The sequence below is a fragment of the Ailuropoda melanoleuca genome, chromosome X (assembly GCF_002007445.2).
Source record: "Ailuropoda melanoleuca isolate Jingjing chromosome X, ASM200744v2, whole genome shotgun sequence".
Classification (NCBI taxonomy): Eukaryota; Metazoa; Chordata; class Mammalia; order Carnivora; family Ursidae; genus Ailuropoda; species Ailuropoda melanoleuca.
In genome coordinates this window covers 63237991-63256853 of record NC_048238.1, presented here as the reverse complement: position 1 = coordinate 63256853, position 18863 = coordinate 63237991, and the positions used below count along the sequence as shown (strand labels likewise).

The 18863-nt window shown below is 36.2% G+C and overlaps 1 protein-coding gene across 3 annotated transcripts in view; it reads left to right on the top strand.

Moving 5' to 3' along the window:
* Window positions 1-3037: 3037 nt before the first annotated feature.
* The window catches only part of CHM (CHM Rab escort protein), a 191574-nt gene continuing 175748 nt past the window's right edge, over window positions 3038-18863 (top strand). For 2 of the 3 annotated variants that reach the window (XM_034649138.1, XM_034649136.1), the window contains exon 1: window positions 3038-3131. In XM_034649138.1, the coding sequence (XP_034505029.1) occupies window positions 3083-3131 (49 nt within the window). In that variant the 5' untranslated portion in view covers window positions 3038-3082. Of the gene's footprint in view, window positions 3132-3773; window positions 3826-18863 lie in introns of those variants that run through there. The other variant, XM_034649137.1, reaches the window with a different exon arrangement.

The window sequence follows — 18863 nt, the reverse complement described above, 5'->3', positions numbered from 1 at the left end:
TTTGAATTTTTAAAAGGTTATCTGCAGTGTAGACAGTGGCCTGAAGAGAACCAAGCATAAATGAGGGGTGCAGCTGGGACCTATTGTAGTAGTCTAGGCAAGAGATTATGCAGGCGGTCCAGATTGTGAGGTGGATATGTTTCCAATATAACTTTGAGATAGAGCTGGCAAGAGTTGCTGATGAAATTGGTTTAAGAGTGAAAGAGAATGATGTATCAAGGATGATTCTTAAGGTTTTTGACTTGAGCAACTGATTAGAAAGTGGTACCATTTCTAAGGTGGGGAACACTGGATAAAGGGGTTTGGGAGTAGGGATGAAATGTTCAGGAGTTCGGTATTGGACATGTTCAGAAGAGATGTTGAGTAAGGGTTTGGATATATGGATCTGGAACTCAAAGGAAAGCCCAGGGATAGAGCTCATTAAACAACTTGTTTGTAAAAAGGTGACACATCAGATGCCACAGTTAAGTAAGCTTCTGAATGCAAGGTAAATGTTCAGGGAATCATGGTTTTTCAACTCAGGAAACCATTAAGTACAAAATTAGGATCACAGTGATTTAACAGGGTAAGTCAATTTGTATCCCTCAACTCATTGTACTCTGACTTATCCAAATAAAATATTTCAGTTTTCAAAAATAGATCTCCTTAGAATAATAGAATAGACAGCAATTAAGCTGCTTTGCTTCATGCTACTTTACTGACATTATCAACCCCTATATTCATCTTTACTTTACAGAAGATCTATAAAAATACATTTGATGGAAAATGTATTTTGAGCATTTTCTCCATGCAGAGGCTTTAACTTTTTCTAATGTAATCATATTTTTCATGCTCAGAGAGGGTGTGATAGAGGACAGTTACATACAGGCTGGCAATTTTATCTTTCCGAGGGTCCTGCTTTCTAGCTTCAGAATAAAAGGGATTTCCTATTTGGGGCAAAACATATTGGAAAACTAGCATGACAGAGTAATATTACTTGTTTATTTTGTTTTATACCCCAGTAGATGTAAACTTTATGAAGTCAGGGATTTTTGTATGTTTTACTCATTGCTGTAATTCCAGCATCTAAATCAGTGCTTTGCACATAGTAGGTATTCAATAAATATTTAAGGAAAATTGAATGAAATAAGTTGTGTCCTCACATTGTGTCTATTTGTTAGAAAATTTCTAAGTCCATAGAAAGTTAGATATACTCATATTGAAAAAGATATATATATATGCACACATATATACATATCGCCAAAGTAAGATAGAGCTACCTTAATTTATCATGTTTTTAACCACCCATCCATAGCTTCTCACTGTTAGAGGAGATTTTGAAGTTTCCTGTGCTTACTCTGGGATATCTATTAAATTTCATTTCCACTGGTGGTATTAAGAGTCTCATAGATAAGATCTATTTCACTTCTGATAGTACTCAAAACTTTTCATGTGAAGGCAAATGGCAGAGTGATTTACTGAACAATACATTACACTTCCCAGAAGAATACCTTATACAAAATATTCATCAGAGGACCATATCACAAGAGAATTGTTCAACAAATCCAGAGAGTCCATAAAAGAAATTAATGAAACATGTAAAATATTGCTAAAGATTATGGCAAAATGCAGCAAAACAAAACCCAATCCGAGTAAAATACAATTTTAAAGAATTTTCATGGAACCTTAGCAAAATAACAAACATGTATTGAGTTTCTTCAATGTATAAGACACATGATAGTTGTGGGCAGATATAAAGATGAAGATTTAGTCCCTGTATTCATTGTACTTACCATCTATTAGGGAAGTCAGAACTAAGCTCAGTTCAGCACTTATTGGCAATCCTACTAAGCAACAGGCTCATATTAGATGCAGGGGGGTAAAAAGACAAGTAAGGCCCAGTCCCTGTCATAGAGGGACTTATAATTTAGGACGTTATGTATCTGGGTGTATTTTTTTGTATGTGTGGGGATGTGTGTACTGTATAGGAACCAACATAAATGCAAATAATTTCAGTGCAGTATGGGAGGCTATGACAGGGTGTTAGCACTACATAGGAAAATTTAACCCAATATAGGGTGGAGATAAAAGGAGGAGGTGGTAGAACCTGAGCTGAATATTAAGGATATGTTAGCTGGAGAATGGGAATATCATTCCATGCTGAAGGAAAACTGTGACTGGGAAACCACAAACAGTTCAGAGGACAGGTGTTTTAAGGGACCGTCCATTACTGGCACTTTCTCTTTTGAAATTATTTCTCTCTTGAATTATTTTGAAACTCTTGTAAAATAAAATAACTACAGTGAACCCTAAAGCCCCTCATCAAATCAATCACTTTAATATAAAGGCCATTTTACCTTGATCATTTCTGCAGCAGTTTACCAGAGGAAACTTGTATACGTATAAAAAACCAGATTCAGAACCAATAAACGCTTATCAAGCAACCACTATGCTCTCATATCTTTTTTTCCCTCCTGTAAAGCAAAGCTAATGTTGTAAAAATATACTGCCGGGTGGCTGCTTGGACTAACTAGAACAAATACAGACGCAATTTAGGTTTCATTGCGACGAAACTAAGGCGAGAGGTTTTTCATGGGTTTTCACTGGGGAGACATGGAGACGAAAAAGATACGGGATTGTTTGAAAGAACTGGTGCGAAAAATTATGCTTCGGGGGGCCAAAACGAAAGTACACTGGGGAAAACAAGTTTCCAGGCTGGAATGAAAATTTCCTTTGTTCACAGACCAATCCCCTTTCAATTTCAGTCCGCCCTTCATCTATCCCAGCAATTCTTGCTTCATCACTGTCAAGGGGAACCCAGGTTTTCCCACTCATCCTAGCTAGCAGAGCAAAAATCTCCATCTCATTACTACCCCAAACCTCCAGGCTAAATGCGCTACTGCAATAAGCCTGGAAAATAAACTGAGCTTTTAACATTCGCGTAAACATTTCAAATAAAATGCTGTAGCCGCCTACCTGGACCGACCACCCAACAACTACAATATCCAGAATGCACTGTTTTTCCTTCCGCCTTCTACCAGGGCAATGCCTGACTAGATCTCATTTCCACAAGCAATAGTCACATGACACTTTTCCTTTCAAGATGGCGGATAATCTCCCTTCGGAGTTTGATGTGATCGTAATAGGGACGGGTATGTGTGGCTCTGGTACTCCCCGAACAAAGTGTAGAAAATCTGTCTCGTTCCTACCTTCTCTGTCAGTGGTGAGGGTTGGAGAGAAATGCCGGGGGTTGAGGATGGGAGGGAGGGCGGGAAGGAAGTGAGGTAGTGTGGAGTCAGCGCGGGACTTGGCAGCTCCAGGGAGGGGCTTGGACCCACGGTACTTAGCGCCATTTGAGTAGGGGTCGATCTGGTCGATGCCGATTGCTGAGGTTGGTTGCTGCGGGTGATTCTGTAATTTCCTTAGAGGGAGGTGGGTGTGTAGTGTCATGAGAACGGAGGTTCGAGATTTTATCCAAGGGGACGCCTTTGGCACGACATGATTCCCTCGTTGATTTCAAGGTGATATTCCCCATCATTTTGTCTCGCCCTTTCTTAGAAATTTTTCATATATTTATGTAGTCCTAAGGGTGTAGTGCAGCTCGGAAACGGCTTAGTCCTTAGGTTTTCGAGAAAGATGCTCAGTTGTTTCCCGTGTCCGTATTAATTTACTGGGACAAGGACACGGATTCTTTTCTATTGTGTTGACAAGCCTAGGGAGTTCTATTTTGTTGAGGTAGCCATTTCTGCTTTATGATGCTGAAAGATAGCGTTTTGCTTTCCTTTATCCACCTATCTACTCACAACTAAATGAGCTGGGAAGAAGCTTCTGTGAATTACATCTCAGGTGTGTGACCTTATCTTACTCTCGTTTACCCATCATTCATTCTCCATGTTTTGGGTGGAGCCAGAAAAATCCCCTGCAATTTCTAGTTGACAAATTCAAGTACAACACGTGGCAGAAGACATAGGCAGCAGTTGGTATTCTGTTTTTCTTAATAGATAAAGGGCGGATTTTAGATGGCGTGAAGTAGGTTGTTGAGTGGGGTTTTCTCCTGTTTGCAGAATGTGGTAGGTCAAAGAAGCTCTGGTGGATGAGAACCTGTCCATTGTGTTTAATAGAGTTCGTTGTCTTCTCAAACAGTAGGGGCAGCCATGTTCGCAGGGCGGGAGTAAAAATAATAGCTACCTGGTTTTGAATGCTTATTATTTGCTAATTGATGTGCTAAGCACTTAGAAGCTGTTTGTAATCCTCACAACATCGTCCTTAGAGTAGGTGTTCTCTACACTTTATAAAAGAGGGAAAGGGGGCTTAGAAAGGTTGCTGTGTGCTCAAGATGACGCAGCTGGTACATTTCCAAAGGCCCTTTTCATCTCAGAAGGGGAATCAGGGCTTCAGACCTTCAGAATTAACCCGTATTAATAGAAATAATTGAGAACAGTTGTTTCTAGACCTTGTTTGGCCTTTAAATAGCTGTTTGAATTGCTAGGGCACTTAATCTCTCTGAGCCCTAGTCTTTTTGTTTTTAAATACAGAGAGGGTACTGGATAATCTTTCAGGTATTGTCTAACCAAAAATTCTCTTATTCTAGTTGCTCCTGGGTAATTGGTCTTAGGACAGCAAAGACATGTTTATTCCCATTCTGAAAATTGCATGGCTGCAGATAACTTGGCTGTAGCTGCTGTAAGCAGATACTGGATGAGCGCTGGAAGGAGTCAGTAGACTGACTATTCATTTGTTCTCTCCAGTTTCTCCTAAAACTGAGAACAACATCCATTTTTGAATAGTTATACCATGCTTGGATTCTATATTATTGTCTTTCTTTTTTGTTACCTAGGAACTTGGAGTGTTTTTAAATTTTTTGAATCATTATAAGATTTTTCTTATCTGGATTCAAATTTTAATTGATAAGAGTGTTAATTCCTATTATTAAATGCCATGAATTCTTAAATAGTTGCTTTCTGGTTCAGTTCATAATACGGACTATATTCATCTTGTTAGAATGTGTTCTGGTAGAGATAGGAAGATACTGTGAGTGATACAGAAAATTGCATTAGGTGGCATCTGGTGTATTTAGGAAAAGATTCATTTTAGACTTACTCCGGTGAGGGTGATAGTGTTTCTCAAAGTATGGGAAGAACTTATTTGAAGTTAGTTGTAAGTTACATTTTTCATTTCTCTTAATGGTGAACATACTCTGAGTTATCAAGCACGTTGTGTAAATTTATGCTATGAAACTTTGTTCTTAGGTATGTTGAAATGGAAAAATTGAATAAAAGTCATTTCCCAAATGATTCTAATAATTCCAATCATTACTTAATTGGAATTACTGTTAATGTGTTTGGAATATTTTTCTTCTGAAATAGTTTGCTGAAAGTAGCCTTAAAAATGTTTGCATTAGGGGCACCTGTGTGGCTCAGTTGGTTAAGTATCTAACTCTTGATCTCAGCTGTGGTCTTGATCTCAGGGTCGTTGAGTTCAAACCCCACGCTGGGATCCACATTGGGCACGGAGCCTACTTAAAATTAATATATATATATTTGCATTACTAAATACTAGCCTGAGTAAATCTTAGGAAAAGCAGCATTTCTTAGATTCAGTTTTACTGACAAAAGCAGAATTAATCATGTATATATCACAGACATGAAGAAATAGGCTATGAAATGTAATTTTTCTTTTAGTAGATTTAGCTCTTTGTCAAGAGACAATTACTTCAAGTAAAAATGTCTGTAGATAATATTTAAATCCCTTTGTCCTTGATTAATTAGTGTGTTTGTGTGTGTGTGTGTATATATATATATATATATATACACACACACACACATATTACCTTTCATATCACAAGATTTTCCTTAAGGTCATGTTTTGAAGGGATTGTGGGAAGATAAAGTTTTCTATGTATTTTCTTAGTTACATCCATTTCTTTCTGATGACAAAATACAGGAAGTATCTGTCAAATACCCAAAGGCAGAGGAATAAAATAAAGTATTTGAGCTGTGAAAAATATAGAAGAAAATGGAATGAGGAAGGGGGGCCATCTGGAGAGGACAAAACTGGATGTAAGTGATGTTCCAGAAAGTGGCTTTCAGTTTGGGTACACAGTTTTCATTTTCAAGACATTTTGCCATTTAAAAATACATTGGAATAATAATTTTGTGGGTTGTAGAGAATTATCATTGGTTTCAGGTTAAAAATAGTCCCAGTAACATAACACCTCGCTGGAGGTGGCATCTGTGTAATCTGCAATCTGCATCAGAGCCAACAGTTCAACAGAAGAGCAGGCAAGATGGAAGTTAGGAGAGATGTGATAATACTGGCATGCTCCTTACATAGTGGAATCCTTCAGGCCCTCAGAGCATATTCTTATTTTAGAAATAATTCCATATTCTTATTTTAGAAATAATATGCTCAGAGCATATTAGAAACATCCTCAACTTCTGCAAAAGCTGTGTTTGGAGGATGTCATTAGATGTAAGTGATGTTCATATCCTGATGGGAAAGGGAAGAGACAAACACCTAAAGTGCAAGCCTACGTCAAACAGTAAAATGGCCTGGGACCAGTTTGTATAGTGACAAACACTCATTTTTTCAGAGTATTCAACCCACATTTACTGAGAACCTAGTCGCTGTCTTTGTGAAGCTTACTGTATTGCCTGTTTTCAGAGACTGGGGTTCCTGATACTCTTAAATGTCCTGATAGTCCTGATAGTTCTTAAATGTGGGCTTTCCATTGTATCCCTTTTGCTTTCTGAAGACCACATAGGGATTAAGTCTGTAACCCTTTCCTTTCTGAAGTACACCACACAATTATATTTTGGGAGTTCCTTCCCTAAAATGGGCTATGGAGTGGGATAGCTTGAAATTTTCCTGCAGAGGGTAAACACATAGATCCTTTTTGATTTAAGAGTTTTACTGCTAAAGATTATGGGGAAAGAAATGAGATCACCAAAATTACAAACATGGGAGAAATTACAAAGAGTATTGCTTCTAAATTGTGACTACTTTCCTAGATAGTGTTCGACATAGTACGATAATAACTGTGGCAGCATGGTGTAATGGGGCTCACTTGACCTTTCTACTGGGTGACTTTGGGCAGATTGCATCACCTCTTGGGATGCCAGTTTGTTTATCTGTGAAGTGGGAGATTTGAATTAGGTGACCTATCTACCAGTTCTTAAGTTTACTATGTGGGTGTGTAAGTATGACCCTTGGTCCTTGAAAAGGCTAAATTCTGTATAGTCCTTTTAAGGAGCCAGGTCAGTGTTTAATATACTTTAGAAATTTGGGTATCAGAATGGCTCATAAAAAGTCTTCTTGCAAACAGTAATGCCGGGAATGGCCAGCTATCCCCATACCGATGGATGAAAGATTACTCCAAACTTTGCTGTGAAAGAGAGGAGACGGCAAGGGGGTCAATGCTCAGAGACGAAGACTCTGCTCTTCTTTGCTCCCACTTTTATTGGTCCTTCAGGATAATCACAAATCCTTATCACAGTTTCTCTGAGCGGGTGATATGTGACAAGGGATCTTGCTGGAACTAGGAGGATCTGTTTACAGGAAAGATACAGTATGTTAATCTGTGTGTTCTAGGAGTTCTAGCTAAACATAGCCTAAGGGACAATGCATACATCTCTTAGATCACAGGCGGCTGTTTGGGCTAAGAAAGTTTGGGGGGGTGGGGGGAGCGTCCGGGAAGGCAACCAAGGGCAGAGTGGTCACGCAGGCCGTCGCATTCGAAGCCTTCTTTGAATTCCGAAACCTTCCATCGCCCCCAGCAGCCTCTATGTTACATTTTAGCAAGCCAGGTATTATGGGGGATTTCATGCTCTACATTAACCCCAGCACAGTAAGCTGCTTTTATCAGGGCAGTATGTAGGTAGCATGCTTCCATTCTTTGATGTTGGTTGAGAATCTTAATGTCAGCTTTGGCTGGCAGCTCATGGTCTATAATGCTTATGATGGTGGTGGTATAACTTCACTTCTCTAAACGTTGGGGAGTAGTAGTGCTGCTGGAGGTTTTGTGAAAACATATTTACGAAGTACCCCATATGTGATTTCCCACATATATATCTTACTTACTCTTCTCCCAGGATGCCTGTATATGTTTCTGACATGACAGGATGCCCATACTTCCTCTGTCTGTATTTCCAAACATACATACACTTATCGTCCAGAGCTGTGATTTTTTTGTGTGGTAATTGCAAGATGCCACCTATTTGTGGGTCATGAAATCAATTCCAGCATTAAAAAAAGAGGTAGAGAAGAATGTATCAGAATATATTACATGTACTAAGGATGAAAGTAGTTTTATGAAACAAATATTTCATGTGTGTATAATAGATCACTGTGTAAAATACATACATCTATATACATATACGTATTTTTGGGGGGTTGTCCAGAGCGAAAAGTCTTAAAGTCTAGAGAATATAAACTGAATAACAATGAATAGTAATGAAAATGGTATTTCAAAAGTCCTTTAGTTTACAGATGCTATACCATCCATATATTTTATTTACTTTGACATGTATGTATCTCATTTGAGCAGTGTAGTGATAATGTAGTGATTGACAGTGACAGTGTGGTTCTGAAATAAGACAGATTTGGTTTGAATCAGCTGTGTCTCTTTTGCCACCTTACACATGTCCCTTAACGTCTAAATTTCAATTTTCTCGTCTCTACATAAGAATAAACCTCACAGAGCTGTGTTGAGAATTCAATGAAATAATTCCTGTAAAATGCTTAGTAAGTGCTCAGAAAATGTAGTTGATTTTTATGCCCCATAATGCCATTCCCAGGTGCTTTTATCATCACTGTTGCTACTTGAATGCTTCCCCGGAAGGGCTTTCCATGAAAAATAATAGATTCAGGTGTCTGAGTCCTCTTCCTCCTCTTCCCATTGGCTGGTTGGTCGGAAAAACCTTTGTGTGTCTATTACCACTATTTCTAACGGATTTCTTATAAGTTTAGAGGTTTTCTACTTTTTTTCTCTTTCGTTCATCAGCTTGAATTATTTGTCATTTTGTTTTGTCTAAAGGTTTTGAAGAGGTTTATCTTATTTGGGGCATAGTGTGAAACTCTTCTTTGTCAGTGTAAGAATGCTGAAGGAGCTAAAGAAAGCCCACAGATTTTCCTGTTCCAAAAAATGCTTTGCAATTCTTAAAGCATTTACTGATGGGAAAGTATGTCTTTTCTGCTCTCAGGACCTAGGAAAATAAAGGGAGTTATCTAACTCCGAAGACGACTTGTTGGGAGAGGCTTACCCTTCCCTGTAAATCATAAGTTTGAGCCAATTCCTCAGAGCTCCATCTGTTACCAGAGTTCCCTCTGCAGCATCATTTTCATCTCCTATGCCTCATGTCATTTTCTCATTTTCTCTAGTGTTCTCATGATGTTTTGGATAACTCAAGCTGCAGCAATTAAAATCAAATAACGGCTGCTCACCATCACATTCTCATGTTTAACATAAAATCCCAGTACACAGAAATAATTATAATTCCATATAATTGACCTGTTACTCATGCTAAATCACCTGCTATTCCATTTCAGGTTGTGCCTGGTATGGTTTTAAAAGTAAAATAGACTAAAGTCCCCATCAGTTTGTATTAACATATATACTAAAAACTACATATATATATATATATATATCTCAAATGTTAGGGAGATTGGAAACATTTTGAGGATATTTAGTTGTAGCCAACCAAACAGGGATACTTTGAAAGATTGATTTATTGTCGTTTTGCTTTTCTAATAATCTTATTAAAGGGCAGTGTAAAAAGAGATGATTATTTATCACAGATAGTGATTTTCCAAAGCATGGTTATGAGAGCCATCGTGTTATCGTATTGAGGCTGTTTAAAAAAATAGTTTGCAAATAAGAGACCAGGGGCAAAAAAGAGAGAGAGACAGAAAGACAGACAGACCGGGGGCAGCTTGGCCAGTGTGGTGCTTAGTGTAAGTATTTCATTTCATAATGGGATTTTACCAAGAGTCTAAGTCATACTACTTGACTGGTTTGGTTTATATCACATTTAGAATAGTACCAACATCTATGTTTTTTGGGTCTTTTTTTTCCCCTGAGTAGTATTCTAACATCTTTTTTGTCCAGCCTAGTGTTCACATTGAGTTACAATGGCTATTAATTAATGGAGTTTTAATCATTTTATATTGCTTTGAAATGTTTGGATCATATGTCTGTGATCCAAATTTGCACATTTGTTAAATGACTTTTCTATATATGAGTTTAAGATAATTATTATGGAAAAATTTACACAAGCTAAAGTATAGAGGAATAGGTTTTACATACAGATAAAAGGCATGTATTAGGAAGATGCTGAGTTGTGAGTTCTTTTTCAGATAAATTTTACTTGAGTGTAGCTGACCCAGTTACATTAGTTTCAGATGCACAGCTTCCTGATTTGACAAGTTTATACATTATATTCACCACAAGTGTAGCTACCATCTGTCCCATTACATTGCTGTTACAATATCATTGACTGTATCTTTCATTCCCCTGACTGAGTTGTGAGTTCTAATCCTTATTTTTCTATGAACTGTGTTACTTTGGCATGAACTAGCTAAGTCAGATAGATGACAGAGAATTAGTTTTAGTACCTACAACACACTATTAAAAAAATATATATGAGAAATACTTACTACACCTGAGTACTATTCTAAGCTCTTAAAATGCATTATTTCATCTGATTCTCAAAATAACCCTGTCTGTGGTAGAATTAGTTATCTCCATTTTACAAATATATGACCTATAAGGCTTAGTTAAGTTTGACCTAGGTCAGACTATTAAGACTAGACTTGTCTTAGCTAAAACTGAGTTATTAGAATGAGCTTGTGGGATTCTTCCAAGTGAAAAAATGCCTTATACTATCAATATTGTATTAATGTGCCCTGGCTTTGTGGTTGGCAATCGCTTCATTTTTGGGAGTCACCATTGTTTACATTAAAATCCAGATGCCAACAGAGTCTTGTAGTGTTAACTCATCGTTTACAACATAATGGCATCTGTGTTAGCTTGCAAACTTTCTGTTGAAGGTGAACTGCATGACCTCCTTGTGTTTATCCCTTAAAACTGAAAATAAAAGTCACAGCCACTCAAGTAATGGTAGAAAATGGGGTCAGAGAATATAGTCATATTTCAGGCGATAATCTGTTTTCCCCAGGAATTAATTATTCATTGATTTCAAGATACTTCAAGATACATAGTTTCCCACTGTAATAAAATTATTATTAAAAATAACTTATAGGCTGCTTGTGCATGTGCTGGAGTTTGCCATTTTAGGGGTTTTTGTTTTCTTCACTTGCAAATTAAATTTTCAAGATCAAGTATTGGACTTATTGTCCTGTTTATGAAACTTGTGTTTTTTTGGTTGGCTGTTCTTTTGGTTCTTACAATTTTCAGTATTTGTCAGCACTTAAAATGGATGCATCTTAATAGACAGAATGAATATGGTAATACCTTTTTCCTCCAAGGGTTGTGTTATTAACATAGTAGCACTTTTATGTATGTACTTCCAGATGTTTTCTCACTATGTGTGTATAGATATATGTCTACTTTTCTGTGTTTATAAAAGTGTATCATAGATGCTGTTTTGAAACCTGCTATTTTTCACCTCACAGTATGTCATGAACATCATTCCATGTCAACCAAATATTCTTTCCAGTGCCCTTCTTAAAAAGGTTTTATTGGAGATAATTGTAGACTCACCTGCAGTTGTAAGAAATAATATGGGACGGTCCTGTATACACTTCACCCAGTTTCCCCAGTGGCAAGTAACATCTTAGATAACTCTAGCATAACCAGGAAATTGACCTTACACAATGACTTTATTCAGATTTCACCAGTTTTACATATACTTGTGTTACTTTTGTTAACTGCCTTTGGAGATATGCATAGATAGCTTTTACTTCCAAGATTAAGTAAATATTAACTCTTAGTTTATTTTTTAATATTTTATTTTTTACATTTAAATTTTAATTCACTTGAAATTAACTTTGTTGTAATGTATGAGGGTTTTTTTCCCCCATGTAAATCACCAGCCAGTTTTTCTAACACCATTGATCTGATAATCTAGCCTTCACTGAGTTGAAATTTTTTTTTTTTTACTATAGGATCAATTTTTGGACTTTCTGACAGTAATCTGAGTGTCTCTTTCAGTGTAGTCTCTTTCAAAGTGGGAACGATAAATTAGGAATAGACTGGGTCATCTGCTATATAGAGAAATGATTTCTTTGAAATTTCAAAAAACAAAAGGTACTATTTGAGTATATAAAAAATTATAGCATCTACTCTGAAAAATAGAAAACCAAAAGAAAAAAAAACAATGAGAGTATTTGCAACTCATAACAGGACTAATTACAGAAAATGAGTACTTCCAAATTCATGTGAAAAACACCAAATCTCTTTAGACAAATGGGCAGTGAATAATAAAGAGAAGAGAAATAGTCAATAAACTGCTGGGAAAATATTTTTTCTTAATAAATTGAATGCAAGTTGAATGCAAAATAACCTAATTATTTTTTTATTTTTTATTTTTTTAAAGATTTATTTATTTGACAGAGATAGAGACAGCCAGTGAGAGAGGGAACACAAGCAGGGGGAGTGGGAGAGGAAGAAGCAGGCTCATAGCGGAGGAGCCTGACGTGGGGCTCGATCCCATAATGCCGGGATCACGCCCTGAGCCGAAGGCAGAGGCTTAACCGCTGTGCCACCCAGGCGCCCCCAAAATAACCTAATTAAAAACATTGAAAGAGTAATAACTAATTTGTTGATGAAGTTGTATTCAATTAATATGATGATATAAATTGAGATAACACTTGAGCAAAGTAATTTGACAGTGTATAGTAATTGTAAATATGTTTATTCTCTTACACTCAGTAACTCCAGATCTGAGAATTTATTTTGAGAAAATCATTCAGTAGAGTTAAAAGCTACAAGAGTGACATCTATTTTAAAGCTGCTTTTCATAGTGAAATTTGAAAATATAAATATATATTAAAAGTGCTCTGAAAGCTCACAGGAGGCCAGTTAACTGGTGGAGTAGGCAGTCTTACAATGTGGCCTGGGATCTGGTCCACAGCTTTCATGTATATTATAAAATAACATACGTACAAATGAAATATGTGTGTATGTGTGTGTATATTTATTTCAGTGAACAATAATAAAATGAATGGTGTGTATGTATGACCCAGTTAAAGAAAAAGAGCATTACCAGAACTTTAGAAGCTCCTTGTGCACCCCTATCATCTGTCTTCCCTTCCTTTCCGATAGATGTAACAATTATGATAAATTGTATTGTTCCCTTATATTTTTAAAAGTGTCTTTGTTACGTGTGTATGCATTTCTAAAAAATATATTGTTTTACCTGCTTTTGACCGTTGTCTAACTTTTGGAATTCTATTGTATGTATTCTTTTTGTGACTTGACCAGTGTTAATGCTTCTGAGATTCATCTGTACAGACGCGTACAGATGTAATGCCCCTTCCCCGCACACTCCCATGTACACACACACTGCTATTGTATTATATACTAGGTTTGCAAATTTTCAGCTTCAGTAGGTTATGCCTATTTACCAAGGTAGTTGTATTTATTTGCCCTTCGGTTTACAGCTTTTCAAGCCTCCCCCCCGCCCCAGGAAATTTGTAATGTCATAAATATATTCATGACAAAATAAGGTCATCTGTACATACCATTCTGCAACTTTTTCAGTCAATAATACTCACCTTTCTATCCATTCCAGTTCATTTTTATCTCCAGTGCACAGACCATATTTAACTTCCTACAAACACCCACCCCAAAATACTCTTTATAGCTGATACTTACAAATTTGGGTCCAGTTCAGTATTATGTGCTGCTGGTTGTTAATGTCCTGTAAGTCTGTTTTATCCTCGCATAGTTCTTTTTTTTTTTTTTTTTTTTTAATGATGACTGAAATGTGACTCGGCCAGTGATCATACAGAATGTTCTGCCTTTTAGATTTGGCTGCTTTCTTCATTGTGGTATCAGTTAACTTTATTACTCTAGCCTATGTGTTTCCTGTAAACTGAGAGTTATATCTAAAGGCTTGATGGATTCAAGGTTAATATTTTTGGCTAGAATTTATCTTTAGTGATTGGATGCCATGTTGGATTATGCCAGAACACACATCATATCTGGTTGATCCACCATGAGTGTTTCTAAGATTAACCCTGGATTAGAATGATGATAATCTGATGCTTCCGTTGTATGGATATATTTCCCCTGTGTATTGAACATAACTTGTGTACTGCTAATTAGGCACTGTACAAATAGTCAATTTGATACCAACTATTCACATAATCGTTTTAACATCAGTAGGTAGTTCTTGTAGAAATAAGTACTCTCATTAGGACTTGGCAAAAATGATGTTTTTTCTTTGATTCTTAGTTCTTTGATTCTTCCTACACATAGTAGCTGCGACTGAATGCCAATTTATTAATTCACAAAAGGGAGCATACCTTTCTAGCATTATTGGTGTCTACCAATTAAAGTACTCATTTCTGAGAATCAAGTAATTCAGAAAATGGAATTAATTGTAAGGTTGTTTGGTGGGGATGGACAAGGAGATTTAGATGTCATGAAAGTGTATTATACTTAAGAGCACAGACTTGAGCCAAAGTGGCTAGGTTCCAATATTAACTCGCCATTTACTGGGTACATGACTTTGGACAAATTACTTAACCCTTCTGTGTTTCAGTTTCTGCCTTATGAATACATGTGAACAAAGACTGGAAAGTAAGGGGGAGAGAGAGGGAGAGAGAGAGAGCATGAGCTCTCCTCTGGTAAACCGTCCCTTTGTTCTCTATAGTTAAGAGTCTGTCTCTTGGTTTGTCTCTCTCTTTTATTTTCTCTTTGCTCATATGTTTTGTTTCTTAAATTCCACAAATGAGTGAAATCATATGGTATTTCTCTTTCTCTGACTTTTTTACCTTGCATTATACTCTCTTGCCTCATCCATGTCTTTGCATGTGGCACTATTTCATTCTTATTTATGGCTGAGTAATATTTCATTGTGTGTGTGTATACATTTATATATACTTATACATATATATGTGTGTATATATATGTTTATCCATTCATCAGTTGGGGGACACTTGGCTGCTTTCATATCTTGGCTCTTGTAAATAATGCTGCAGTAAACATAAAGATGCATGTAACCCTTTGAATTGGTGTTTTTGTGTTTTTTGTTAAATAACCCAGTAGAACAATTGCTGGATCATAGGGTAGTTGTATTTTTAACTTTTTGAGGAACCTAGGTACTGTTTTAGAGTGGCTGCACCAGTTTGCATTCCCACCAACAGTGCAGGAGGGTTTCCCTTTCTCTATATCCTCCAACACACCTCTTGTTTCTTGTCTTGTTGATTTTAGCCATTCTGACTGGCGTGAGGTAATAACCACATTTTACTTTTGTACTTTTGATTTGCATTTCCCTGATAATAAGTGATGCTGAGCATCTTTTCATGTATCTGTTGGCCATCTGTATATCTTCTTTGAAGAAATGTCTATGTTTTCTGCCCATTTTCTAGTTAGATTATTTGGGTTTTTTAGGTTTTGAGTTTTATAAGTTCTTTATATATTTTGGATACTAACCCTTTATTGAATATGTCATTTGCAGATATCTTCTCTCATTCCACAGGTTGCCTTTTAGTTTTGTTGATTGTTTCCTTTGCTGTGCAGAAGCTTTTTATTTTGATGTACTCATAATAGTTTATTTTTGCTCTTGTTTTCCTTGCCTGGGGAGTCCTATCTAGACAAAACTTGCTACAGCTGATGTCAAAGAAGTTACTGCCTGTGTTCTCTAGGATTTTCATGGTTTCAGGTCTCACATTTAGGTCTTTCATCCATTTTGAATTTACTTGTGTGTATGGTGAAAAAAGTGGTCCGGTTTCATTCTTTTGCATGTTACTGTCCAGTTTAACCAACACCATTTGTTGAAAAGACTGTCTTTTTTCCATTAGATATTCGTTCTGTCCTGCTTTGTCAAAGATTAGTTGACCGCATAGTTTGGGTTCATTTGTGGGATCTCTATTCTGTTCCACTGATTTGTGTGTCTAATTTTGTGCCAATACCATACTGTTTTGACTACCATAGCTTTGTAATAGAACTTGAAGTACAGAATTTTGATGCCTCTAGTGTTGCTTTTTTTTCCCCCCAAGGTTGCTTTGGCTATTTGGGGTCTTCAGTGGTTCCATACAAATTTTAGGATTGTTCTAGCTTTGAAAAATGCTAGTGGTATTTTGAAGGGATTGCACTAAATGTGTAGATTGTTTTGGGTAGTATAGACATTTTAACAATATTTGTTCTTCCAGTCCATGTGCATGGAACGTCTTTTCATTTGTGTCGTCTTGAATTTCTTTCATCAGTGTCTTACAGTTTTTAGAGTACAGGTCTTCACCTCTTTGGTTAAATTTATTTCTAGGTATCTTTTTGGTTTTGGTGCAATTGTAAATGGAATTGTTTTCTTAATTTCTCTTTCTTTATTATTGGTTTGCAGAAATGTAGCAGATTTCTGTGCATTGATTTTGTATCCTGTGACTTTATTGAATTCGTCTATCAGTTCCCATCAGATATTTGGTGGAGTCCTTAGGGTTTTATATATATAGTATCATGTCATCTGCAAATAGTGAGAGTTTTACTTCTTTCTTATCCATTTAGATGCTTTTTAAGTTTCTTTTTGTTGTCTGTGCTGTGGTTAGGGTTTCCATTTCTGTGTGGAATACAAGTGGTGAGAATGGACATCCTTGTCTTCTTCCTGACCGTAGGGGAAAAGCTCTGTTTTTCCCCATTAAGGCTGATGTTAGCTGTGAGTTTTTCATATATGAACTTTATTATGTTGAAGTATGCTGCCTCTAGACCTACTTTGTTGAGGGTTTATTATTTATTTGTTGAGGGTTTTTATCATGAATGGATGTTGTACTTCGTCAGGTGCTTTTTCTGCATCTATTGAAATAATCATACGGTTTTTATTCTCTCTTACTGATGTGTCACATTGATTGATTTGCAGATGTTGAACCACACTGGCACCCCAGGAATCAATCTCACTTGATCATTGATTAATGATTTTTTAAATCTATTGTTGAATTTGGTTTAGTAATATTATGTTGAAGATTTTTGCATCTGTGTTTATCAGAGATATTGGCCTAGATTTTTGTTGTTGTTGTCTTTATCTGGTTTTGGTATCAGGGTAATGCTGGCCTCGTAGAATGAATTTGGGAGTTTTCTTTCCTTTACTATTTTTTGAAATAGTTTAAGAAGAATAGGTATTAACTGTTCTTTAAATGTTTAGTAGAATTTGCCTTTGAAGCCATCTGGTCCTGGACTTTCGTTTGGTAGGATTTTTTTAATTATTAGCTCAGTTTCCTTGCTGGTTATTGGTTTGTTCAAATTTTCGGTTTCTTTCTGTTTCAGTTTTGGTAGTTTATATGTTTCTAGAAATTTATCCATTTCTTCTGCAATGTCCAATTTGTTGGTGTATAGTTTTTCACAATATTCTCTTATAACTGTTTTTTTGTGGTGTTGGTTTTTATTCTCCTCTCTCATTTGTGATTTTATTTGAGTCCTTTCTCTTTTTTTCTTGATAAGTCTAGCTAGAGGTTTATTAGTTTTATTATTTTTTTCAAAGAACCAGTTCCTGGTTTCATTGATCTGTTCTATTGTATTTTAAATTTCTATATCTATCATTTATTACTACTCTATTCCCTACTTCTGCTGGTTTTAGGTTTTGTTTGTTCTTTTTCTACCTCTTTTCGGTGTAAGGTTATTTGAGATTTTTCTAGCTTCTTGAGGTAGGCCTTTATTGCTATAAACTTTCCTCTTAGAACCACTTTTGCTGCATCCTAAATGTTTTGGACTGTTGTGTTTTCATTTTCATTTGTTTCCGTGTACTTTTTTATTTCTTTTTTCATTTCCTAGTTGACCCGTTCATTGTTTCATAGCATGTTGTTTAACCTCCATGTATTTGTGGTCTTTCCAGATTTTTTCTTATGGTTGTCTTCTAGTTACATAGTGTGATCAGAAGAAATTTGTGGTCTGACTTTGATTTTTAATTTGTTGAGGCTTGTTTTATGGGGTAGTTATGTGATCTGTTCTGGAGAATGTTCCATGTGCACTTAAAATGAATGTGAATTCTGTTTTTGGATGGAATATTCTAAATATATTTGTTCATTTCCCTCTGGGACAGAGGGAAATGGCATCTGCCAGTTCCGTTATTCCTGGAGGGTTCTCTGTGAATGCTGCCTCTACAGGACATGCTCTAAAATGAGCAAATAACCTTCCCACTCGTGTGCCCCAGGTGCTCTTCAGATCACTCTTTCCAGGCTGTTTGTCCACGGGCGGTTTGCCCTGCCTTCTCTCTAGCAGTAGCCCAAATGAAATTCTTAATGCAATAAAATTGTAATTTTCATTAGATAAAAAATTATCCTTCAACTGTTTGAATAAACTCAATGCAATCACTGTTCAGCTTTTTAATAAGCAGGATAACATAATTATTAATGTTTCCTAAATGATATGTTGCTAGTTTTCTCTTAAATACCTAATGAGACTACGTTTAAAAGTTAATTTGAAGTGTTTTTACTTTATGGAATGTTGTATGGTTTGAAAGAAGAAATTCAGAAGCCCTTTCAGATTTAATTTATAAGGCTCATAGTTTGTTTTTCTCTACTTTTTAAAAAAGTGGATTTCATGGTAAGATTTTAAATAAGGGAAGAAGGTTATTTCATGATTATAGCGTTCTTGGAATGAGTACACAGTCTCATCTGTTTTCGTCCCATAGCTTTATAGGTAATATAATAAATTTCACTTTTCTTCTGTGGCACAGAAATAAAATATGTGCTGAACAAGGAAACTATTTTTTCAT